General features: G+C 35.1%; 2 protein-coding genes across 2 annotated transcripts; both read right to left on the bottom strand.

The window, feature by feature from the left end:
• Positions 1-9,371: 9,371 nt before the first annotated feature.
• LOC132098216 (uncharacterized) lies at positions 9,372-14,205 on the bottom strand. Its single transcript, XM_059504407.1, has 8 exons — positions 14,171-14,205; positions 13,966-14,016; positions 12,053-12,196; positions 11,862-11,999; positions 11,639-11,746; positions 11,246-11,353; positions 10,455-11,028; positions 9,372-10,052 (listed from the first exon to the last, which is right to left on the bottom strand). Exons 1-8 carry the CDS (start codon positions 14,203-14,205, stop codon positions 9,660-9,662), a joined length of 1,551 nt encoding a protein of 516 aa, XP_059360390.1. The 3' UTR covers positions 9,372-9,659.
• A 4,077-nt stretch (positions 14,206-18,282) lies between these two features.
• On the bottom strand, positions 18,283-20,469 carry LOC132098214 (E3 ubiquitin/ISG15 ligase TRIM25-like). Its single transcript, XM_059504406.1, has 2 exons — positions 19,888-20,469; positions 18,283-18,932 (listed from the first exon to the last, which is right to left on the bottom strand). The coding sequence occupies exons 1-2, from the start codon at positions 20,467-20,469 to the stop codon at positions 18,453-18,455; spliced, it is 1,062 nt and encodes a 353-aa protein (XP_059360389.1). The 3' UTR covers positions 18,283-18,452.
• Positions 20,470-27,809: the final 7,340 nt, after the last annotated feature.

Below are 27,809 nucleotides of genomic sequence, written 5' to 3'. Positions count from 1 at the left end.
TCTAATATATTTGATGAATAAAAGGTTAAAAAGAACTGCATTTATTAAAAAAAAAAAATTCTAAAAATATATATATTCTAATAATATATTTTCTTTACTATCACTTTTTATCAATTTAACACATCCTTGCTGAATAAAAGTATTGATTTTATTTAAAAAAAGAAAGAAAAAAAATTACTGACCCCAAATTACTGACCAGTAGTGTATATTGTTATTACAAAATATTTATATTTTAAAAACATAGCTTCTTTTTTCTTTTTTTACTTTTCATTCATCAAAGTATCCTAAAGAAGTATCACATGTTATGAAAAAATATTAAGGAGCAGAACTGTTTCCAACTTTGATAATGAATCATCATATTAGAATAATTTCTAAAGGATCATGTGATAATGATCCTAAAAATTCAGCTTTGCATCACAGAAATAAATGATAATTAAAGTATAATACATTTTAAAACAATTATTTTAAATTGCAATAATATATCACAATATTTTTTTCTGTATTTTTGATCAAATAAATGCAGGCTTGATGAGCAGAAGAACCTTCTTTCAAAAACATTAAAAATAGTAATGTTTCCAAACTTTTGGTCTGTACTGTGTGTGCGTGTGTGTGTATATATATATATATATATATATATATATATATATATATATATATATATATTTAAAGAAGTTTGTTCTTGTTTAATGTTTTTTTTTCTTCTTAAACATTATCATATTAGGATTTTACAAAACCTGTTATATTAATCCAAATAAACTGAAAAAATAAAAATAATTATTAATTGAAATTGGATCGGAAACCATTTGCTGAATTGTCCTATTGACTATGGCTGCCACCTTGTGGCAAGATATTGAATCTTACTGATTTTGTTCTTAAAATGTATTTTATTTATCTTTCTGAACAAAAACTTCTGCCACATCTGAACAGAATTCCTATTTTATTATACCGAATAATACAATGTTACAATTCTGAAAAGAGAGTAAAGTAGGGAACACACTTGTCTTCGATTGCAGTGGATTTTGGCAACATCTTTAAACCAAGAGCCTAAGATCTCAGAACACATGGTGTTAAATATGTTTCTTTGTCTTTATCTTTCGATGCCATCCAACCATTCTCAGTCCTTGCATGAGCTCATGGAAAGAAGTTGAAAGAACATAAATCCATTTTGTCTTTTCACAAACTTCTAACCCTAACCCTAACCCTGAAACAACAAACAGAACTAACAAATATTGTGATTGCATCATATAATAATTGCTGTTAATAATGTTCATCGTCTGGTTGACTACGTTTTTATTAATTTTTCAGAAAAATCCTGTCATATGCACATAAGCTGACAGTCACCACTTATAAGAAAGTAATTTTCTGTAAAGTTGCTTTGTAATGATTTGTATTGTAAAAAGCGCTATACAATTAAACTTGAATTGAAATGAATAAACAACATTGGGGGAGGCTTCACTACCCTTCAGCCAATCTCGTTTCAGCAGCAGTTTCACGCCTCACCTCAGCAGCCAATAACTCAGCAGCTTCAGAGCCACATTTGCCCAAGCTCCTTCATGGCAACAATGGCACAGTTACAATGCCACAGTATGTTCTTAATTAGAGCTCTGAGTAATTAATTAGTGGTGCATCAAGACAAGCATCACTATAGTAACTACAGTAACCTTAACAAGTTAGACAAACATCTAACAAAAATGTTTTAGAAAAATAAAACATTCAATGAAACAATGGATCCTAAGGATTTGAGAACATTTTGTTAAGACCATGGTCATTATATGTATTAGCACAAACACTTAATGATAAGCCAGTGGGAAGGGTTGAAGGAACCGCTTCATTAAAAATGAATTTAATCCACTGGTCTCTGATAGGTAGGTCCGTTCTTGGTAGAGAAAACACATTTACATGTTGATTCTGGCAGTCAACCACAGAGCAACTCACGTGTGCACTAGTTCCAGCTTCTTTCTCGACTGAATATGAGGGGGAGAGGGGAAGGGCGAGCTTCCTGCTGCGGTGTCCATATATGGTATATCCTGAAATCAAAATCTCGTATTTGAGTGCGCGTGCACGTGGGCTATTTTACAAACCCTGAGGTAAACAAACGCTTCACTTTTAAATATCGGCTTCCCGGCCAGTGTATAATCGTTAGGCAATCATAACATACATTGATTCTCGTGGAAAAGTGAAAATTGTGGGTCATGACTCCTTTAAAGTGTCGCCACAATAACAGGCTGGTGTGTAAAACTCTCAGTCGTATTTTATAGATTCTATGCTGCAAACTTTAAATATTTCACTTACTTTTGAAACTCCAGGGTTTAGTTGATTCTGATAAATGTTCGTCGTCGCAGTTGTAAACACGATGGCTTTCTTCTTTCGTGAGGGTGTTTGGCATCTTTGTTTCCAGGTGGAATGTTAAAGAATGCAACAAACACGTCTCCTGGAAATCAGTTATAATTCAACCAATCCGATGATGACTTTGAAACTCCTGAAGTGTTTCTTTTGTGTTCCATATGTATCATACATTTAGCCAACAGTCCGTGACGTCTGAGGCTGAGACTACTAATCCACTGGCACTTGACTCACTGGCACTTGACTTGATCTCTAGATAAAACACTGTATTCTGTGGCATTAATGCATTAATGCAGCAGTAACATATAGAGACCTCAGCTTGTAACTATACTCTAATTAATATTTTGAAAATTATAATACGTTAAATTACTCCGTTACTAAAAAAGTATTTAAATTACAATAATGTGTTACTAAGTAATGCGTCACTGCCCAACACTGCTGGTGACAGGAAATGACTTGTTTCACACTAACTTAAACATGCAATGTCCGATCTGCCCCAAACTTCACATGTTTGATAAGAGTCCTGGCCTGAATACATCTTAAGGCCAGTATTAATTTATAGCCATAGTGCCAACTGTTGGCAACAGGAAACGACTCCTTTTACATGAACTTTAACATGCAATGTCTCTCTGCCCCAAACATCACATGTTTGATAACATGTGGCCTGATCTGGTCTTAAGGCCAATATTCAGTTATAATCATACACTGTAAAAAAAAAGTCAGTAAAATATACAGCAAAACACCGTTAAATTCCAACGGTAATGGAGCGTAAAACCAAAAACTACCTTTTACTGTATTAGATTGAATAACCGTTAATCGTGAGACTGGATAAATCTTTGTTTTTTACTGTAATAAAATGTTGATATTATAAATATTTTCTGTGAAAACAAATAAATATGCATACATTTTACAATTAAATATTGTAATGTTGAAAATGTCTGAAAACCTTAGATTTTACATCTTTTGGGGTTGTGCACAGTATAATTCACAGTATAAATCTGTAGATTTTTAAGCAAACAAAAACATCCATTTTTACAGAAGCAAGATGTTAAAAAATAGGATCCACCGTAATAATACAACCAGTAAATACCATTAAAAAAAAAGCAAATATCAGCAGTAAAAGACAATAAAATTTATAGTATTTTTTATTTTAAAAAATTCAGATACTGATATACAGATTAAAAGTTACACTGTTTAAAAAAAACTGTCAAATTGACGGTAAAATACCGGCAGCTGTGGTTGCCAGGAATATACCGTGAAAAAAATGTGGAATCTGTAAAAGACAATACGGTGTACTGGTTTTGTAACCCTAAATTTTACAGTACACAACGTATTTTTTTTACCAAGATCATGGTAGAAAAAAAACTAATATATTTGTCAATTATACAGTAATTTTATGTAAAAAAATGCAACTTTCCATAGCTTTTTACGGATATTTGCAGTAAAAAAAAAAAGTTATAATATAATAATATATACACTGTAAAAAAAAAAAGTTGCATCAACTTAAAAAAAATAAGGCAACTTATCGCAATCGCTTTTTTGAGTAAACTTAACAAACGGGACTAAAGTCCACCCAACTTAAAATAATAATAATAAGTTGTCACAACATAAACAGTCATGTTAACCTTAAAAATATCAGAACAAAATATTTTGTTTACTGAACACAAGGCCTATTATCTATAAGCATACACAATTTTAAAGTGAAAAAAGTGACATGACATTCAGTATGGAGACTTATACTCAGAATTCATGCTCTACATTTAACCCATTGTGCACACACACACCATCATTTACACTGCAGCACCCGGGTAACAGTTGGGGGTTCAGTGGCTTGCTCAAGGGCACCTCAGTTGTGTTATTGCCGACCCGAGTTTTGAACCCACAACCCTAGGATTAGGAGTCAAACTCTCTAACCACTAGGCCACAACTTAACATTATTCAAGTCGTCTAAATAAATAAAAGACCATACCACAGGTCAAATAACTTTTTTTATTATTGAAAGTTTGTGTCCAAAGCATATCTTGTATATTAATTTCTTTACTCAATGCATTTTAATTTTTTTTAAAGGAATTATTACATTAGAATTACTATATTGCGTATTTGAACATCAACCTAATCCACTGGGCAAAGTTACATCCAGTGGACGTCTTTTTATGTCTTTGCAGACGTTGAAAAGATGTCCACTGAGGAGACAGAATGTTTTTATGACGTCTATTTTTTTATGTTTTTTATGTCTTCTGTACATCCGATATAGACTGGGGAAGTCGTGGCCTAATGGTTAAAGAGTTGGACTCCCAATCGAAAGGTTGTGAGTTCGAGCCCCGGGCCGGCAGGAATTGTGGGTGGGGGGAGTGCATGTACAGTTCTCTCTCCACCTTCAATACCATGACTTAGGTGCCGTTGAGCAAGGCATTGAACCCCCAACTGCTCCCCGGGTGCCGCAGCATAAATGGCTGCCCACTGCTCTGGGTGTGTGCTCACAGTGTGTGTGTGTGTGTGTTCACTGCTCTGTGTGTGTGCATTTCGGATGGGTTAAATGCAGAGCACAAATTCTGAGTATGGGTCACCATACTTGGCTGAATGTCACTTCACTTTCACTTTCACGTTCACAGATCCTCCTTACAAGGTTTTGTGACTTTATTTCTGTCAAACATCTAGAGAAGCTCGTTTTACATGAACTTTAACATGCAATGTCTCTCTGCCCCAAACATCACATGTTTGATAACATGTGGCCTGATCTGGTCTTAAGTCCAATATTCAGTTATAATCATAGCATCACTTGCTGCTAATGGGAAATTACTTGTTTTACACAAACTAAAACATGCAATGTCCGATCTGCCCCAAACTTCACGTTTGATAAGTGTCCTTGCCTGAAGTCGTCTACAGTACATGCCATTACTGAGTTATAAACATAGTGCCACCTGTTGGCAGCAGAAAATTTGACATATATAAATGACTTTGACATATTACTCCTATATTTAACACTTTAAAAGCATGTTGCCCGCTGTTCTCTGTTTTCTTATGGCCACCGGTTGGAGGTAAACCCGTGTGCGAGGGCCCTTTCATTGCTGCTTGCAGCTTTAAATATTTATGCAATTACTAATTGATTTGTTTGTTCCTTTTTTATTACTGACTGTTTACTTGTCTTTAACAATTTAATATTTTAAATCTATATTAGTCTAGTTGTTCTTTTTGTTTTATTTTCGTTAAAAGCATAGCCAAAAGTTAATCTTATAGGCCTAAGTGTTCTTTAGGCTGCTGGTTTTTGCTCATGTTATTTAGCTACAACAAAATGCTTTGTAAAAAGACAATAATTGTTTTTACATTTAATTTTTTTTTCTTTTTTTTATATTGGATTTTTTAAACTTGTAACTAGGAATCAATAAGAATCAGAATCTTTAAGCAGAATCGGAATCGATAAAATTCTAATGATACCCAACCCTACTCGTAAGGCTGAAGGCATCAGATTAGTTTGGCTGTTGATTCCAGCATAGTAAATCTATCCTCACAGGTATAGAGTCTTGGTGTCATTTTTGATCCTCAGCTAAAATTTGATGCACACATAAAACACATTTCTAAAATTTCCTTCTACCATCTTAAGAACAATGCACGGCTTAGATCTATTCTTACTTTTGCTGATGTAGAAAGGCGTACATTCCAGCTACATTCCTTAACAGGCTGCAGTACATCCAAACTCTGCTGCTCATGTGCTTACTTGTACTTCTCCACAGGAACACATTACACCTGTGCTTTCACAGTTACACTGGCTTGTATCAATGCTAGTATTGATTTTGAAATTCAAATTTTAACAAAGCACTAGAGGAGCAGGACTGCACCAGAGTACATTTGCTCTCTTATAAGTTCATATATACTCCTTCTCGCTCTCTCTGCTCTGCCAGTTTTCTTTGACTTTAACAGCCTTCATGCAAACTTAAGACAATGGGGGAAAGAGCTTAAAATATGGAATGTACTTCCTTAAAAGGACTTCCTTTTAATATCAGAAATGCACTGATTATTTTATTTATTTTTTTTTTTTTGTATGTGTGTTTTTTAGTTTTACTGTAGTGTTTTGGGCTTAAGAAAAGCGGATAACAAATAAAATATTATCATATTATTATTAAACGGTTACTCCACCCCAAAATGAAAATTTTGCCATTAATCACCTACCCCATGTCGTTCCAAAAGAAAACAAAAATAACGACTTTCTAAAATTACAAAAAGTTTTCCCGTCACTTCATATAACCCAGATTGCATGTCTGATGGCAGACGGAGTATTCTGACGACAACTTTTCATACCTTTTATGGACCTTGACATTGTTATTTACTTGGCAGTCTATGGGACAGTCTCAAGCCTCCAGATTTTCATCCAAAATACCTTAAATTGTGTTCCGATTAATGAAAAAATATATATATTTTAGGGTGGAGTATCCCTTTAATTTCATTTATTATTTATTTATTTATGGAGTTGTATTATGTCACACTTATCTAGTAAGTTTTGTCTGTGTGTGAAGACGCTACAGGCAGTTGTGTAGCACAAACCCAAGAATGAATGTTCTTAAAGGGTTAGTTCTTCCAAAATCTTATTTGATGGAATCTGAGAGCTCTTTGACCATCCATAGACAGCAAGGATATTACCACGATCAACCCACAGAAACATAGCAAGGAAATCTGTAAAATAGTCCATGTAGCATCAAGGGTTCAACCGTATCTTTACGAAGCTATGAGAATATTAAAGGAGTCATACCCTCGTATTACCTTGGATACCTACTGCTGTATTATAGTCTTTCAGGCCCTTTAAAAAAGAAAAGTGGAAAAAAAATAAACACAGCGCTCCTCAGACCCTTATCTCTGTAGGCATTATTGTCTCGCGAGATCTGATGCGATATTTTGGCTGTCGTGGAGGGTCATTATAATAATGCAAATGAGGGGCACGTTGATTGGTTGCAGGAAGGAGGGGGGTTGACACCGCAGGTAACACTTTAGCATATCATTACAAACTGACATCATGGCGCAAGTTGTGAATGAACGCGACCGGCTTCCCGGCCAGTGTATAAGTATGAGGCGCCGTTTAGGGCTTAAATCAAACTTCATTCACGCACACATATGAAACACGCTTGCATATATACTAAGTACTAGTCACACATACATGTATATGAACTATCTACGCACATAAAGTTACTCATGAGAGGTGAGCACAGCACACACACACAAATATAAGACGTGAGCACACACACACACAAACTAGACGGGGCCTCATGTAAGCGTTAGGCAATAAATAAATAATAACCGAATTCATGATGATCTCAGTCGTTTGTTTTTTGCAAAGTACGTTAACAGCCATTCCCCATACCTCTAAGCTAATACTCCCGCCAGAGTTGTGCCTGGACGCGTTCATTGAACGATAATTCATGAACTCGTTCATGTTTTGGACTGAACTGAACGTACCGCATTACTGCCTGATGAATGTTACTGTGAACTCGTTCATTCTGGTGTCTGTGAACGCCACGCTCTCTCAGTTTAACTTCGTTCAGTAGGATGCCAGATTTCTATAAAGCCTTCCCTTACGAAAAATAACCATGGTTTTATTATAGTAAAACTGTAGTAACCCATGGTTTTTTGGCGTGTTGACTACTATTTGTATAACCACAGATTTACTACAAATACCATGGTTAAACCATGGTTAATATAGCAAAACCATGGTTAATTTTCGTAAGGGTTCCAGGCGAAAACCCACCTAAAACCCCCCTTTTAAACCGGCCTTAATATGTAGCGGAAAAAACACCCAATCTGGCAACGCCAGACTCTCTTGTTCAAAGTCGTTCATCAAAATGAACAAATCTTTTTTCGAGTCATTTCGTTCATTTAAGGGGCTTTAAATGTTACTATTAACTGGCAAATTCCCCGAACACATCAACCTACGCAATCTTGATCATATTCTGAATTAAGAAATCATTATAATGCAGTCAAAAGTCCGTTTTTGCAGTCCGTTTACAGGGAACATAAATAATTACTTCACCTCCAGTCTTTCGTTTATTTGTCTAGTGACAGACGCAATAGCATACAATAGCCGCATTAGCAGTTATGCTGTTTGTTACACACAGTAGAGCAATAAAAACACAGTCTTACCGTTTCAATTGCAGGCAATTTTGTTGGAATGGTGCTTTTCCCGAGCTTCGAAGCCAACTTCGCCTGATATTGCCCCAAATTTGTGAAGGATTTCGGCGTACAATGTTTAGCACAAACACGTAACGATAAACCAGTGGAAGGGTTGAAGGAACTCGCGTCATTAAAAATGAATTTAATCCACTGGTCTCTGATAGGTAGGTCCGTTCTTGGTAGAGAAAACACATTTACATGTTGATTCTGGCAGTCAACCACAGAGCAACTCACGTGTGCACTAGTTCCAGCGTCTTTCTCGACTGAATATGAGGGGGAGAGGGGAAGGGCGAGCTTCCTGCTGCGGTGTCCATATATGGTATATCCTGCCCCGTCTTGACGTCAAGACGAGGAAGAAATCAAAATCTCGTATTTGAGTGCGCGTGCACGTGGGCGATTTTACAAACCCTGAGGTAAACAAACGCTTCACTTTTAAATATCAGCTTCCCGGCCAGTGTATAATCGTTAGGCAATCATAACATACATTGATTCTCGTGGAAAAGTGAAAATTGTGGGTCATGACTCCTTTAACAACAATTTACTCAGCAAATCTTCTCCCCGGAGTTACCATCCTCCGCCATTTTGGGAGTACCCCTTGAATGTAATCAGCTTCATTTACTTTCAGTAGACAGCTAGCATGCTGAACACTAGGTCTGGAGTTGAAAACTAACTTGATAAAGTAGCCCAAAATACTTCAATGAAAATACGTTTAAGATGTAGCCTAGTTTTTGTAAATGAGATTTGAATGTCATGATGACATATTTTTACAAGTATTTGGTTTTTACAGAACTCAAGTAAAGTACAGATTCTATAAAATACACAATCAACAACTTAAAATATTTATGGTTACTGTTTTTATTCATGGTTAACAGAATTTGGGGATTTTTCACTTCTATCATTAATACCAGAATATGTATTTATTTTTAACAGATAAACTGGAGCTTTATTTTTTGCTTTATTCTGAAACTAACATTAATCCAGTGCTCTCTTATATCAGTCCAATTTTATATCACTTAATTTTAAGTTTTTTATACAAAAAACAGTACATATTAAACTACCCTGCAATACATCAATTCGAGAAAGAAATGTGTCTTAACAGCTATGAAAGTGCACAAATTATAACAATCATAATCATTAATTCACACTTAATAGTCCTACTCCTAATAATAATCATCATAATCATCATAATAATTGCCACCGTCTGGAATGTCATCATCATAATCGTCTATAATACCTCCCTCATAATTGTAACATTCCCAGTCATCATAATCAACTTCCACGTCTAAAGGAGAATATTCCCCCAGATCTACCTCATAATTCTTTACACCAAAATCATTCTCATTGTAGTTGTCTCCAAAATATATTTCCTCCATATTAAATATTTCTTTCTTTGTATCATTCTCATTTAACTTGGAGAGGCTTTTATGTCCTGAATCATCTTGCTGTTCGGAGCAAAATAGTGCAAGCTTACTAACGTTAGTTTCATCTTTACTAACTTCTGTTTCTGATGTGCAGGTATTGAACACAGAATCTAAGATACTCCTGATTTCCTCCTGCAAAAAAAGACAAGGCATTGGTAATACAGTTTATGAAATTCAGAAAACATTTAGAGTATGTAGGTGGGAATTTTTAAGTCAAACAACTTCAGCTTGCTTCCTTTAGTACAGGGGACTTTAAAAGAATAGTTCACCCAAAAGTTTTAATTGAATGAAAATTTACTCAGGCCATTCTAGATGGATTTGGACAAATCTGGGATTACATCACTTGTTGACTAACTGGTCTTCTGCAGTGAATGGAACAGTGATGAAATGCTACATTTCTCCAAATCAGTTTTGTTAAGGACACAAACTTTCTACTGGTGGACTGAGGGTTAGTACACCTTATTTTTGGGGTGAATAATTCATGTTAATGACCCCTGCATTATTACATCACATAATTGTAATGTAATATCAAACCTCTATAATGTCTTGAGTTTTATCGGTCTGATCCTGTTGTCCAGTGCTGCTGAAGCTGTTATCTGTGTTCTGGTGCTGCTCTGAGGGTCCTGTCTTCATGTCTCCAGTCACATCTGACAATGTGTGTTTCTGTAGTGCAGCTATTGTGTAATGTGGCTTGACATGAGTCTCACAGAGGGACATGACACAGGTTAAACAACACTTTACAGCTTTCAATTTCTCCTCAGTGCAGTAATCACAGGCCACATCTTCCGGTCCAGCATAGGATTGTGGAGGAAGTACTGGACTGAAACCTGCTTGCTGCAGGCTTTTAACCACCTCATCTAGAGCTGCGTTTGTGTTCAGCACCGGACGGGTTTCTGATGGGTTACCACATTGTGGACACCCATAAACTCCAGCACGATTGTCCCAGAATTCATTAATACATCCTCTGCAGTAATTGTGTCCACATGAGATGGACACTGGATCTTTTAACATTGATTTGCACAGTGGACATTTAAAGTGACGACTTGTCCGAAGTCTAGAAGTTACAAAATCAAAGTAATTACCTGAATACCAACATATTTTACAATAACAAATTTTCAACACATAAAATTATATTATCATTTGCCTTTTTATACGCCCATTTTTTTACATGGGCAAAATATGTTCTTTTGAAATACCAATTCCCACTCTAAATTACACTTGTTGTTTTGTTGTGTATATTTTAATTCTCATCTCAAAAATGTCATATATTGCTGAGCATTTCAAGTACAACATTTCTTAATAATACAAAGAGAAAATAACCTTACCTTGAATCCAAGGGGAAATTGTCTTCTGCTTTGCAGTTAACTGGTGGTTCATCTGACGAATCTGACCATTGAGACACTGTAGGAGAAGGAGCTCTACCTGATCTTACTCTGAAAGTTTTAAAAAGGACAGTGAAGAGAAATACTCATAATGACTTCTGCTAATATTAAGATTAAAATGACACATTTTTTAAGATGGTTACTGTCTCTCTACATGTTTTTTCTTTGTCAGCACTGTCTTACTACATGTTTATTCCTTAACTAAACAACACAATGGTCTGGTTTTCTCTTACAAAATTAGATTTTAAAATAAATTTGTTTATTAAAAAAAGCAATGCTTTAATTAAGAGTTCACTTCAAGTATGAATAAAATGAAATGAAATTGGTTAAATGCACCTTGTATCCAAAAGAAAATCTTTGAAGTTGGTTGGTGGATCCATTGACAAATCTGTTTTTAAAGACATATAGCTGGGTGCAGGAGAAGCTGCTCTTACTGACTTTACTCTATGAAGAGACCATGTGAAAACATAAATATTCATATTTCTGCAGTCATTTTTTAATACAACTTTAGCACACAAGAAAATTGTCTAAGCTTTGTCAACAAACTAAATATTATTACCTTATGTTTTTGTGTTCATCACTTGGCTCTTTACTCAAGTGCAGCATTTCCACATGGTCTTGTTTCATTGTTGGGAGCTCACATATCCTCTTTTTGGATTCACTTAAAATAAATATTTGTGATAGCAGAATAAGAGAGCTTATGACAATATTGAAAATACAATTAATTATTTACTGAGAAAAAGTGTAGAAATGTGCCTTAAATCCAAAAGAATTGCTTCTCCACTTTTAAAGTTTGTTGGTAGATCCATCGACCAATCTGAGCTCAAAGACATATAGCTGGGGGCAGGAGAATGTGCCCTTTCTGAATATGCTCTGTGGGGAGACAATTGTGATAAATGTAAAAAAAATTGGTGTCATTTTTAAATTCAAAATAACTGATATATGCATATTTTTGAATTCAGCAGTTATTTTTAAATTGGCTGTCTGAACTAACTCTTCATGAAGTACAAATATATGGGTTAGTCTTAATCAACATTTACATCTGGTACAAAAACTGCACACTGCAACGTGCCTACATTAGGCATGTTTTATTTTATCTAATTAATTGTTCTTAAGCATAAAAAACCCTAATATTACATGTTGTTAAGAAGGGCATCAATCCTAGCAGTGGGTGTCTAGTTCGGTTTCTTGATTAATGAGGATGCAAAATTATAATTTTTACATGTGACTTTTTTTGGTGCCATAAACTTTGCAAAATATATAAACTAACATTTTTATATATATATATATACTGTGCAGATGGTTTTAATGTTGTGGCTGGCTAACTAATGCCCTAAACTGAATAGAAATCTTCCTGCAGTTTCACTTTCTTAAAAAGTTTAATTTCCATTTATATACTTGATGAGGATGTCCCCCAAAGGAGGTTTTTTCAGATTTAACTCACTTTTGGGTATAAACTTGTCCCCGGAATATAACGGAGTAGGTACAGACACACACAAGGACAAATATATTTTTATATTTTTACTTGGTTCTTCGCTGAGGTCTGTGTGTTCATACACTGTGTTTGTGAATTCAGTTGATTCTGATTTGCTTCTTTTGGATTCGCTTCAAATGAATATGGATATATCATAGATTGTTAATTACTATTTATCGTTAATTATTTTAAAATTTTTTATAAAATTTGAAATTTTAATGAAACCATTTGCAATGCAGAATATGTAAACAGGACTTGGAAACTGGGCACCTTTGAGGCTCTTCTTTTAAACTCATGTTGTCCAACAAGTGTAGACAAGCCCTGCGAATATAAAGAGAAACACACGCAGACATTAACAAGTGATATGTCAGAAAACACTCTACCATCAGTTCAGGACTAGGCTTACGTGCTTTGGTTTCTGTTTAAATCGAAACTTAAAATGTTTACACGTTTTTGTTTTCAGACTAACATCTAACAGACTAACCTAAATTATGTAAATATGTTTGGTTGAAAAAGTAAAAGAATAGTTAAAAAGAAAAAGTGCATACCTATACAAAGAACATAAAAACGATGGAATATATCCAATAATTTTGTCTCTCTCTGACGTAGTGATATTATATGACACCGAGACCCGATGCGCGTATCGAGCATGCAGCGCAGCTTCCGATGAAGCTCTGTTAATCACGTGATCGATGACAAACGAAGCTTTACTTTCTGTCCAATCACGTGCGTGGTTCGGTTTGTGTGTCAGATCCCTTCCTTATTTTAATGGAGCCTATCTGGCACAGACTGGTTGGTTGGTTGAACTGTGAGGAGTGTAGTTTGAAAGCTTTCTATATATATATATAGAGAGAGAGAGAGAGAGAGAGAAAAGTGAAGAAAAGGAAAAAAGAGAGAAAGCAGAATATATATATATATATATATATATATATATATATATATATTTTTTTTTTTTTTTTTTAGGTGGTAGGCCTAAGATTTACGAGAAATCTGTAAGAAAAAAGGAAAACATCCCGTTTGGGAACATTTTGAATTGATATCTTCCAATAAAGTAAGTTATGGTATATAATACATATCACTAATTCACTAATATTTTCCAGGTCATCTGCATCTTTATTTAATCTATGTAACAGGTGAGATGTTTGGTGTGTGATAAGGATCTAATTTAATGTTTGTAAATAATACTTACTCCATGCTCAGACACTTTAGACCTCTGCATAAGATCAGCCTGTGGCCAATCCTGTACACACAAAGTACACATAGTGTATTATCATAATTTCACTATGACATTTATCCATGACTTGTATTTGTCATGAAGGCATTTTCTCTTCCCTTCAGGTTCTTGAAAGCAGATGATTGATGAGGCACTGGTGAGTATGATCAACCGTTTTCACTGGTGGAGGATGAAGGCTTCAGGGGTCTCATCCATGCTCAGGATCCTTCCTACAGTATGTACTGCCAAGCAGGCAGGTGTGTGTAGAAACATTCAGTCCAAGTAAAACATTTACACTGGATAATATTTTAATAATCTTTTTTAACTTTTATTTTACTGTTGCACATTTAGGCCTTGAAGAAAATGGTGGACTCAAAATATATGGAAGCCCAGATAAGGCAAATGCTGAAATGGAAAATGTCAAAGGTTGTGTCTTTAACTTCAGATATGTGGACATCACTTAAAATATAGCCCTGGTAAAAAAAGATTGCTGCAGCAAATCTGATTTTACAAGTGATGCATACAATCTTCATTGCACACGCACTTAATTTAATGGTTAAAAAAATTTCGACCAAGTTTCTGCCCTCTGTGACATCTGCACCAAGGCAAAGAAAATGGTCACCTATTTCAGATCCAGCACCATTGCTATAGAGAAGCTGACCCAGATGCAGCAAGAAATGCAAAGACCTGCCCTTAAACTTATCAATGAAGTGGAAACAATATGGAAATGCACTTTCAGATGTTTTAATGTCTTTATGGAGAAAGGGAAGCTGTGGGGGCATCCCTAACATCTCTCAGGACAGACATCAGTCATTTCATCCACAGGAGTGTGACACAATAGAGGAAGTCATTCGTGTGTTCTCATCATTCCAGCAGGCTACGGTAGAACTGTCTGAGCAGAAATGTGTCTCAGGTTCAAAAGTCATTCCACTGATGAAGATGATACACCATTCTTTACAGGGAGAACAAATCAGGTATTTATATTTATATTTAACTGCTGTATATTACTTCAGCAGTTAAAATGTTCATGTTTATGATCATATTGCAAATGTGACCAAGCCATTTTAAATTGATTAGGTTTAAAACCTTTGGGTTCCTCAATCAAAATAAAATGACTGAAGCTGTTAGAAGGCTAAAAGTGGAATGTGCCACCATAATCAGAATCTAAGAACAAACCCCATCATCGTCAAGCAGTGATTCAACAGAAGCATCACCTCAACAGGCAACAAGTCAACAGGCTGCAGCTACTTCAGTTATATATTTTTTTAATTATTTTGCAAAACAACTTGTGTGAATATTTCATGACATAAATATTAGTGTGTGAGGCATTTACATTGGCAGTCATATTTAAAATTGTTTAGGTGGAAACCTGTGGCACCCACTATACATAATGCTGTGTACCACAGTAAAAAAAAAACTTGCAATGCCTCAGCTGATGCAGTAATAGAGGTTGACTGATACCTAAAGGAAACTAATATACCAAGAACCCATGATCTGCTAGAATACTAGAAAGAACAAAAACATGTGTTTCCCCATCTATATCTGATGTCACACCAGTTTTTGTGTACGCCAGCCTCCTCTTTACCCTGTGAAAGTCTCAAAGGCAGAAGATGTAGGCCTATTGTGCAAGAGGAGAAAGAGGATCTGCCCTGGGTCACAATTTTTTCTCTCTCATTAAAACCCAGTAAAATAGCTCCTTTACACCCAGTTGCACAAGCAAATTTATAAACCACATAATCCATGAATTCTTTGAAGTTATGTTTATATTGTTTCCCATACCAGCTGAAGAAATAAAACAGACAATGTTATTATTATACAGATAGTTTCATATACAGGTCTTTTCGTTATAATAATTAAACAGTTTCTCACATCCACAACACAATTAAACAGTATTTTATTGTAATACATTGTCTAATAGTGACTTATCATGAATTGCCACATTATGTTACATAAAGAAATATTATCAGCGTATGCATTTTATTTATTTATTTATTTTATAAATTAATTAAAAATAATTTAATTTAATTAATTTAAACCACAGATTAAAATTACACCAATAAGGTGAGGGTTCTAACCCACTGAAGCTTCATCTCAGTTACGGCTGTAATTTTATGATCCACTATGGCACTGTAATTGATACTCCGACACTTCGTTCGAATCTTTTCTCGATACAGTTAGAGCAAAGCCTCATATCTTCATGAGGCTTCATTTCGCCATCTATAACTCTGACGATCATTATCATATTGAGAAAAAAACGCACTTGCAATGAGCGCGTGTTGTCCACCTGTCTGTCCGCACCTTTTTTTGACGAGATTTGCGGCAAACTACACTCATCAAGGGCGTTCATTTGAAGAACTCAGCTTAATGGATTCAATTCCGTTTCGGTGTAAAATGTAAATAACAGCCTTTGACAGTCACTCTTAATTATCGAATTTTAAGTAACTCCAGATTGCTCTTTATTGCTCTAAAAAAAATCTGAAAAGATTTCTCGCTTTGCGATGGATAACACACTCCGACTGTAATTATTTTACACTGAAATGCTTTGAAATATCTTTGAAGAAAAATTAAGAAAACATATAATGTATTTCTTCGGTTACATGGCACTTTTGACACTTAATAATAACAATCTTCATCATAATACTATTCAGAATGTCATCCACATCATCATAACTATCTTTATTCTCTTCCCAATCTTCCTCTTCAAAATCATCTGCATACCCTCCTTCATCATCAAAACCATCTTCATCACCCTCTTCTTCTTCATTAGAAAGGCTTGACGAGTCTCACAGAGGGACATGACACAGGTTAAACAACACTTCACAGCCTTCAATTTCTCCTCAGTGCAGTAATCACAGGCCACATCATCCGGTCCGGCATAGGATTGTGGAGGAAGTAATAGAAAAAAAAGTTTTTTTTTTACTTGCATTGGAGAGGAAAAACAAATAAAATGAACAGTTTATGTAAGAATACAAACTCAAAATTCAATGCAAAATTAAATATTCTATCTACATTAGCATGTTATCAATCAAAGTTTTAAGTTTCAAAATGTGTGACTGCAATAAAGAAATGTAAAAATATACGAATGGAATCATTCTAGATTTGTGTCTAGTCAGTCTGCTAGACTGATTAAATGAATAAAAAGTCTAGAAAAATACTTTATTAAAATGCTTTAATAAAATGGAAAATTAAATTTGTCAACTTACAATACAACCAAGCAAGGTCATGAAAATATAGATACATAAGTCACCATACTGAATTTCACGCAGATGAAAACAAGGCTGTATAAAGGTCCTAGGTCACCTAATTTTCACAACTCTAAACATTGTCTATACATTTTTTTTTTCCGAAAGACGTTTCATTTGGCTGAACAGTGTTTTTAAACAACAGTGCAATACATTAAATGTAGGCTATCTCTCAGCCTCATTTTCATTCCAGTCAAAAATACCGTTGCTACCCTGACTGAGGTCTATTACTTCAAATAAAGCCTTTCATTTAACACAGTAAATTCTGTCCTCCTCTAGTCCCGCATAGCCAGACCTTCAGACTGACAGCTTAAGATTTGGATTTGGAATCCACATGGCAGTTGTCAGTTTGGAATCCACAAGGCCCACCCATGAGGCCGTTTGACCGACGTGTCAAACAACCAATCACAGTTTGTTTCATTCAGCTGCACATTTTGGGCATGGAAATGAGGCCACACCAGTTTGTAAAACTTTCGGACGTGTTTTAAAGATTCTATGCCGGAAACTTTTAATATTACACATACTTTTGAAACTCCATGTTTAGTTGATCCTGACAATTGTTTGTTGTCACAGTTGTAAACACTATGGATTTCTTCTTTCGTGAAATGCTTTCAGAGGAAGCTCGGCCATGGCTGCCACCTCGACAGTGTGCAAACTAGGGCTCTTACATATGTGACCGCTTCAGCTCTGGTAAAAGGGCCGGGTGCCACAGAGTCCATGGCGCAAGGGCTAATTGCCCACCAAAGTGAAGCATGACTGCTGGGATGTGCTGACTTGCTGATATGACTCTGTATCGCCAAGGTTTTTCTTATTGGCCAAGAGATCAAGAGAAAGATTGTTACAACAGATGCCTCAAGAACGGGCTGTGGAGCCGAAGCAGCAGACCGGCCTTCGGGACATGGTCAGAAACAAAGAAGTTGTGGCACATAAAAGTGTCCTCGTATGCCTGATTTATGGCGCAGATTTATGCCGAGGGGTGGGGTAATCCATGGGGAGTGGAGATTACACGCTTTGACCATCTATATGATTTGGAGTGTATTCAGCAGAGTGGAGGTGGATCACTGAACATCAGTGGAGAACACTCACTGCCCACTGTTTTATTCAAAAGCTCAAAAATAGGACATATTAAACTATCCTCCAATACATCAATTTGAGAATAAAATGTCTTAGCAGCTATAAAAATGCACAGAGTGTATAACGATCTTAATAGTTCACTGACATTTAACAGTACTCATCATAATCCTCATCCTCAGTACTAGCTTCCTCATCGTCACAGTCTTCAGAGTATTCGTAGTCCACACCATCATAGTCTTCAATATAATCCTCTATGTTGTCTTCTTCACTGTCGTAACTATCTTCCTTCTCCTCCTCCTCATCTGTGTACCCCTCTGCACCATTAAAAGAATCTTCATCCCCATCTAATTCCTCATCAAAATCTTTCTCATTGTATTCTTCATCATCATCATCATCATCATCATCATCTTCCTCTTCCTCTCCATTATACGCTTCATCCTCCTCAAAATATCTTTCTTTCTTTGTATTTTTCTCATTTAAATTTGAGAGGCTTTTTTTAAGCCCTGCAACATCTTGCTGTAGTTTAGAGCACAAGAGGGCAAGACTTCTAACATCAGTGTCTTTATTAACTTCCATATCTGATGTGCAAACATTTAATGTAGATTCTGAAATACTCCCGACTTCCTCCTACAAAAAGGACAATGCATTTTTAAAACATTGTATGAAATTCAGAAAAAAAATTGTAAAAACATTAAAAAAAAAAAACAGTGTGAAGGTTAGAAGTTTAAGTCAAACAACAAGATGAGTTTGTTTCTTCATCGGAGCACATTTGGAGAAATTAAGCATTACATCACTTGCTCACCAATGGATCCTATGAAGTGAATGGGTGCTGTCATAATGACAGAAGTTTAAAGTTAAAGGGATAGTTCACCCAGAAATTTGATGTTTATCTGCTTACCACCAGGGCATCCAAGATGTAGGTGACTTTGTTTCTTCAGTAGAGCACAAACAGAGATTTTTAACTAAAACCCTTGCAGTCTGTCAGTCTTATAATGGAGGTGAATGGGAATCACGGCTAAAACATGGGGTAAGCAGATAAACATCAAATTTTTTGAGGAGTGAACTATCCTTTAAAAATATCTCAGTGATTGTAATTTGTAATTGATTGTAATTTGTTTACAAACATGGAGCTTATCACTTCATAACACATTAACTGATGGACTGGAGTTGTGTGGATTATTTTCATGTTTTTATCAGCTGTTTAGATTCTCATTCTGACGGCACCCATTCACTGCTAAGGATCCATTGGCGAGCAAATTAAATAATTTTAAAATTCTCCAATTCTGTTCTGATGAAGAAATAAACTTATGTACATCTTGTATGGCCTGAAAGTGAGTAAATTTAAAATTTTGGGTGAACTATTCTTTCAAGCTTTTTCAAACCAAGCTCCCCCAAGGGAATAGAGAGACCGATCAGATGGACATTACATATTGTTACATAATGTTTTAAGTATTATATTTTGTTATGATACTTAAAATATGAATCACTGATGTATTTTTTTTTTTTTACACAAATTAGTTGGCAGAACCTTAATGATGATGCCTGCTTTAGTATATCACATAATTGTAATGTAATATCAAACCTCTATAATGTCTTGAGTTTTATCGGTCTGATCCTGTTGTCCAGTGCTGCTGAAGCTGTTATCTGTGTTCTGGTGCTCTGAGGGTCCTGTCTTCATGTCTCCAGTCACATCTGACAATGTGTGTTTCTGTAGTGCAGCTATTGTGTAATGTGACTTGACGTGAGTCTCACAGAGGGACATGACACAGGTTAAACAACACTTTACAGCTTTCAATTTCTCCTCAGTGCAGTAATCACAGGCCACATCTTCCGGTCCAGCATAGGATTGTGGAGGAAGTACTGGACTGAAGCCTGCTTGCTCCAGGCTTTTAACCACCTCATCTAGAGCTGCGTTTGTGTTCAGCACCGGACGGGTTTCTGATGAGTTACCACATTGTGGACAGACATAATCTCCAACACGATTGTCCCAGAATTCATTAATACATCCTCTGCAGTAATTGTGTCCACATGAGATGGACACTGGATCTTTCAACATCGATTTGCACAGAGGACATTTAAAGTGATGACTTGTCCGAAGTCTACAAGTTACAAAATCAAAGTAATAACATGAAAACCAACCAACATCTTTTTGGTTTTGGCACATTTATGATAAAAAAAAACTGTCAAAAGAGTAATAAAAGAATTACATATACTGTACATATTGTGATATTATGGCCTATATATATATATATATATATATATATATATATATATATATATATATATATATATATATATATATATATATATATATATATATATATATGTATGTATATATATATATATATATATATATATATATATATATATATATGTATGTATATATATGTATGTATGTATATATATGTATGTATATATATGTATGTATATATATATATATATATATATGTATGTATAAATATATATTAAAAAAAAATATATATATATATATATATATAAAATTACTTTATGTTTGCATGCTCATTTTCCATACCTTAAAGGGTTAGGTCACCCAAAAAGGAAAATTATGTTATTAATAACTCACCCTCATGTCGTTCCAAACCCGTAAGACCTCCGTTCATCTTCGGAACACAGTTTAAGATATTTTAGATTTAGTCCGAGAGCCTTCTGTCCCTCCATTGAAAGTGTGTGTACGGTATACTGTCCATGTCCAGAAAGGTAAGAAAAACATCTTCAAAGTAGTCCATGTGACATCATAGGGTCAGTTAGAAAAAGACGTCTTTATTAAGCATTGTCTTCTCTTCCGGGTCTGTTGTGAGCGCGTTCACTGCAGTGTAGTGATATCCTGTTCAAGAACGAATCACTCGATGTAACCGGATCTTTTTGAACCAGTTCACCAAATCGAACTGAATCGTTTGAAACGGTTCGCGTCTCCAATACGCATTAATCCACAAATGACTTAAGCTGTTAACTTTTTTAATGTGACTGACACTCCCTCTGAGTTAAAAAAACCCCAATATCCCGGAGTAATTCATTTACTCAAACAGTACACTGACTGAACTGCTGTGAAGAGAGAACTGAAGATGAACACCGAGCCGAGTCAGATAACGAATGAAAGATTGACTCGTTCTCAAGTCAAGAACCGTTTCGGTGATCCGAAAACGGATGCAACCGGTTCTTGACTCGAGAACAAGTCAATCTTTTGTTCGTTATCTGGCTCGGCTCGGTGTTCATCTTCAGTTTATTTTTGGACCAAAATGTATTTCCGATGTATTTTTGATTCGATTCAACAAATTCTAACTGACCCTCTGATGTCACATGGACTACTTTGATAATGTTTTTATCACATTCCTGGACATGGACAGTAGACCGTACACACAGTTTCAATGGAGGGACTGAGAGCTCTCGGACTAAATCTAAAATATCTTAAACTGTGTTCCGAAGATAAACGGAGCTCTCACGGGTTTTGAACGACATGAGGGTGAGTTATTAATGACATAATTTTCCTTTTTGGGTGAACTATCCCTTTAACTGTTACTGAACACGGACAAAATTAGCAATATTTAGTACTATTAATAAGATTAGTATTTTTAAACTACACATTTACACTTTATCTAAATTAAATTATTTTGTTGTGTATTTTTGTTGAGCATTCCAAGTATGACATGTCTTAATAATACATAAATAATAAATATGGAATAACTTGAATCAAACTTGAATAACTTAACTTGAATCCAAGGGGAAAGTGTCTTCAGTTTTCCAGTTAGCTGATGGTTTTGCTGACCAATCTGACCATAGAGACAGTGTAGGAGAAGGGGCTCTCTCTGATCTGTGAAAGTTTCAAACAGAAAGGTAAAGAGAATGCTAATGACTTCAGTCAATGTTCTAGATTAAAATATGACTATACTTTGTTAACTTATCATAAATGTGTTGTCCATTTGGTTGTTTGTTGTAATGGTTATTGTTTCTCTTTCTTTTTTAATACTGAAAAAGCATGTTTTTTTTCAACACTGTCTTATCACAATTCATTAACTAAGCTATTGTCGTACAAAAATGGGTGAAAAATGTGTTTATATTAAAACGAAACAAAATAAAACAAAAATATAAATCGAATTTTTGAAATGCACCTTGTATCCAAAAGAAAATCTTTGAAGTTGGTTGGTGGATCCATTGACAAATCTGTTTTTAAAGACATATAGCTGGGTGCAGGAGAAGCTGCTCTTTCTGACTTTACTCTATGAAGAGACAATGTCATGTTAAACGATGCATAACGGCTGTGATAAACATATTTCTGCAGTACTTTTTTAAGTACAGTTTTGGCACAGTTTTTCAGGTTGACCTTGGACATGACATCGGACAGATGTAGCATTTTGGTTAAGAATGAAAATAGGCTTGACGTCAGTATTTGACTCCAATTGTATGTGGACATAATGTTGGATTTTGGTTACACAACCTAAAAAATAACAAATATCATTGCAGCTGATGTCGGTATTGGACTTCAAATTAACATTAGACATTAAATTGACAATGAATTGCAATCGCAACTGAAATGGATCCAAATTTGTCAACAAAAAAATATAATTACTTTACATTTTTGTGTTCATCACTTGGTTCTTTGCTTAAATTGATTATTTCCACATGGTCTTGTTTCATTGTTGGGAGTTCACATATCCTCTTTTTGGATTCACTTAAAATCAACATTTGCGATAACAGAATAAAAGAGCTTGTTACAATACTGAATATACAATTAATTATTTACTGAAAAAAGGAAAAAAGAAATTTACCTTAATTCCAAACCAAATGTTTCTCCACTTTTGAAGTTAGTTGGTGGATCCATTGACAAATCTGACCTATAGCTGGGTGCAGGAGAATGCGCTCTCTCTGACTTTGTTCTGTAAGGACACAATGTCATCTCAAAATGAAGCTTGCAATTTTGGTAAATATAAATAAATATATATATCAAATTCCATCTAATTCATAGAGTTCATGAGATGTTTTTAAAATGGCTGTCTAGTTAATAAAGTTAATATATATGGTTTAGGATTTACATCTTACATATCAAACACACACACACACACACACACACACACACACACACACACACACACACACACACACCTTTAATTAAATACATAGGGAGATTCTATAATACTTTTATACAGCTAATTATACACTGATCAGCCACAATGTTAAAACCACTGACAGGTGGAATGAATAAACCACAATCATAATTTGTACTTTCGTTAATTTCTTTATTTTAATACTTAATGAGGACGTCCATAAAAAAATTATTTGTCAGATTTCGCTCACTTCTGATTTACTTTAAAATAAAGATGAATTCAGCTTTAATTTTTTTCATTTTTTCTGAGCAGAAAATAATGATTATACAGAAGGTGCACCCACTTAAATGTTATTCAGTGTAATAGTTCATATACTAAAACAGAACAAGAATCACAACATTATTATCCTCTCAGAGGATCACAGTGCATCCCCCAAAAATGTATTAATTGTAAATCTTCGGCGCTATATCCTTCATCAGCACTAAGTTTTTAGTCACTTAAAATATAATAAGCCTAAATTTAGTAATATAACTTTTTATTTTATGTATTTTATTTGTAGAAGACCCAGGTACAAATTTGTCCCCAAAATATGTCTGAGCATGCACACACAAAGACAATAATAGAAAAAAAGGCAGATTAAGATTTACCTTTTATTTTTGTGTTCATGATAACTTTCTTTGCTGAGGTCTGTGTGTTCATGTATTGTGGATGTGAACTCGGGTGATTCTGATCTCTTTCTTTTAGATTTGCTGCGAATAAATATGGATAGTTGTGCTTAAAGAATTTAAAAGAATTACCATTTCATTTACTAACGAAACCATTTTCAATTAAATGAAGGTATAATACATAGGTAATTTGTTGTCAGATAACTCAGGTGATGCCTCAAAACAATAAAATAGGTAAACAAGACTTTTTAAACGGCACCTTTCAGGCTCTTCCTTCAGACTCATGTTGTCGAATAAGTTTAGACAAAATATAAGCACTGTATGTATAGAAATAGAAACAAATAAACATGATATATATTATATACATATATATGGCTGTACATTTTAACACTAACACATCCGTGTAGCCTACTGACAGCGTATAGTTTCAATATGCAGAAATCGAAACTAAAGTTTAGTAGCTTTTCGTCGTCACAAAACTTAAATGAAATATTTTTGATTGAAAAATAAGTAAAACAAAACTGAAAGAAAAGGTGTATACCTACACAAAGAACATAGCTAGGCTACGCTCTATTAAATCCTGTAATTTTGTTTCTCACATCTTGTCCTTTATTACTTCCCGTCAAACCTTGCGATAGCGCGTCTTGCGGCATAGACACTAGATGTCGCCTTAGGGTTCTTGGAACAGGAGTCTTGTCATAGGACGTAGCTAGGGAACGCTGCTATCTCCGCCTGTACTAATTCATGGACGATGCCGGACTTTTGTGCTGCGTGTGGATGTTCAAACGAAAGAAATCTAAAAACCAGAAAGCAAGGGATTACATTTCACAAGTGAGAATGTGTTTTATGATATTGAATCATAAAACGTATTTATATTTATATACCCATACACTTATTTTACAAACATAATTAGTGTACACTTAAATTTGTGCACATAATATACCTGTACATACATAACTGCCTATTGTAATATACCTGCACATACACTTGTCAATTTGTATATTGTCATTCCTTACCTACTTTGTATTTTTTATTCTTTCATTATGTGTCATTCCTTACATATTTTTTATTATTTTATTATGTGTTTTTGTTCTGTCGCTGTCATTACGTTGCACTGCGGAGCTTCTGTCACGAAAACTAATGTGTAAGTATACCTGGCAATAAAGCTCATTCTGATTCTGGGGGGTTCTGTATATGAATGTGACTTTAGTACATACTTATTTAATGTGGCAAAGGTATTGCGGGACAGGAATAAAGAAAGATTGAACGGTCTTTGGCACCTCAACTATCTAACTATTTTAAAAAATATAACATCATATGAATGAAGGAAGATCTGTCAGCTGATGACCGGGCAACACGTGCTCGTCTGTGGCCATAAGTAGAGAAGGCTAGGAAAAAAGAAGAGAAGGCTTACCTGGTAGGTAATAAAGCATTTGTGAATGGAAAAGATATTAAAGGATGAAAATTTCTGTATAGGGCTCATTTCTCCATCAATAATCAAAGACTTCAGATATTGACTGTTTACCTGTTGATGGTGCCGATGGAAGTCAAAGAAGACTGTTATGAGTTATTGTTGATAAATGCAACACAGTTAAAGTGTGTGACATTTATGTTCTTATTACAGTTTTTCTCAGTCGCTTTGGTACCTTTCTCGAATCAAACTCACAATTTGCAAAACAGTAAGTGCATTTCTCAAAACAACTCGTACAAATAGCAAAACACCATGAATTACCTTCAAAAGACAGTCTCTTGCTCAAAATCCTTAGTTCATCTCTCAAAAATAAATATCTGTGTCAATGAACAGTTTTTCTCAATTGCTTTGGCACATTTTTCGAAACAGTCTTAACATTCTCTAAACTGTGAGTGCAAATGTCACAACTGTTTGCAGGAACTTCAAAACTTTATAGCATGTCTGCAAAATGTAGTTACTCACCCAAAACATTTAATTCATGCTTCCTAGTTATTGTGTCAATAATTTGGCCAAGGCCACCAAAATCTAAAGTATTTTTGTCATTGTGTGACCCACACTGGTCAAAATGTTTAGTTGTTTTTTCACCACAACAGTAAACCATGAAAATTAAGGGTTTAAACAAAAATCTCATATTTGTTGAGAAAAGTCAATAGTATGTAGAAAAAAAAAAGTCTATGAACATTTGTATTTTTACAGTGTTTATTTTTGTACTTCATGTGTATATACACAATACAAGTGTATTTACTGTACATGTAAAGTAACTGACAAGAGTAACAAGATTTCTCTTTACACTTCATATTTGTGTATTACCACAAATAAACAAACAACAAATAACATTCATGGAAAAAAAATAAATTATTCTTGGTGGACATCTTGTCGCTCACGTTGGTCAGGCCAAAGATTTTCATCAACATCACATCTGATGTTTTCCATTGCCACACACCGTGGAAAAAATCTCCTTGAATGCCGCACCCATCCCCTGCAATGGTCAGCTGTGATGTCCTCACATGCAGCATTCATGGCATCCAACAAAGACATCTGATTTTGTGGTCTATGATCATACACTTTCCACCTCCATGCTGAAAAAAACTCTTCTATTGGATTTAGGAATGGAGAGTATGGTGGAAGGAATTCCACTGTTATCCTTTCATGTGCAGCAAACCAGTCCCTAACACTGTTGGTTCGGTGGAAGCTGACATTATCCCAGACAACAAAATAATAAGTCAAATGTGGTCTAACTAAACCTCTTTCTTGTTCTGGAATCAGGTCTCTGTAAAGTGCATTTAGGAAGGCCACGAGAAGTTGGGTATTATAGGGCCCAATGTGTGGAATATGTGTGCTCACACCGTTCTCTGAAATGGCAGCACACATTGTAATATTGGCCCCACGTTGGCCTGGTGTGTCAATTGTGGCTCGATGTCCAATGAGATTGCGACCACGTCTCCGGGCCTTTGGACAAATTAAACCCAGCCTTGTCCACAAAAACAAGAATGTGGGTCGTTTCATGTACTTCTAACTCCATGATTCTCTATGAAGAAATAGAAAAAAATGTAACAGTAAATGTATTTTCTTATGGGTTTCTGAAACTTACAGTAAAGTAATACAGGCATCTTAGAAAAACAGGAAAACTCACTAAGTGCACACCAATGGTTTACCTGGACATACTGGTACCGCAACGCCTTGACTCTTTCACTGTTCTTCTCAAACGGCACCTTATAGAGCTGTTTCATAGTCATCTGATGTCTTTTTAAAACTTTGTCTACGGTGGAAATGCTGACAGAATTTATATTTGCAAAGACATTATTGTCATTTATGATTGCACTTTGGATCTCTCTTAGCCTGATGGAATTGTTGGCTATGACCATGTTGCAAATTTCTTGTGCTTGCATTTGGGTAAATACTGCTGCTCTGCCACCAGCGCGAGGTTGCCGTGCAGTTCTATAGAATAAACAAATAGACTTGCATTTACCTTTACAATATTGTTGTTTATACTGTAAAAATACTTTACATACTGTAAAACAAAAAAAAAACATTTACCTGTTTTCCCTACGAAAGGTTTGCACAATTGATGACACTGTGGACTTGTTTACATTAGGCTGTACTCTTCGACCAGCCTCTTCTATTGTAAAACCATGATTTATGACATGATCGACAAGTGTGGCTCTGATTTCATCAGAGACTCTGACTCTTCTATTTCCACCTCTTCCTCGATTATTTCTTCCTCTACCACCACGTATTCTTACACGCCTTCCAATTGCTCTTCCACGAGCATGTTGGTGCAGTTCAGGGTTGTGAACGTCCTCCATTC

The sequence above is a fragment of the Carassius carassius genome, chromosome 21 (genome assembly GCF_963082965.1).
Source record: "Carassius carassius chromosome 21, fCarCar2.1, whole genome shotgun sequence".
Taxonomy (NCBI): Eukaryota; Metazoa; Chordata; class Actinopteri; order Cypriniformes; family Cyprinidae; genus Carassius; species Carassius carassius.
The sequence above is the reverse complement of the archived record's forward strand: the minus strand, read 5'-3'. Positions and strand labels throughout refer to the sequence as shown.

Coding starts and splice junctions, on each gene's coding strand:
- LOC132098216 (XM_059504407.1), bottom strand. CDS start 14,205: ATGGATGAGACCCCTGAAGCCTTCATCCTCCACCA. Junction 12,000..12,052: donor CTTTTGGATTTAAGGCACAT/TTCTACACTTTT, acceptor TATTGTCATAAG/CTCTCTTATTCTGCTATCAC. Junction 11,354..11,638: donor GATTTTCTTTTGGATACAAG/GTGCATTTAACC, acceptor TAAAACTTTCAG/AGTAAGATCAGGTAGAGCTC.
- LOC132098214 (XM_059504406.1), bottom strand. CDS start 20,469: ATGTGCCAAAACCAAAAAGATGTTGGTTGGTTTTCATGTTATTACTTT. Junction 18,933..19,887: donor AAACTCAAGACATTATAGAG/GTTTGATATTAC, acceptor TCCTTTTTGTAG/GAGGAAGTCGGGAGTATTTC.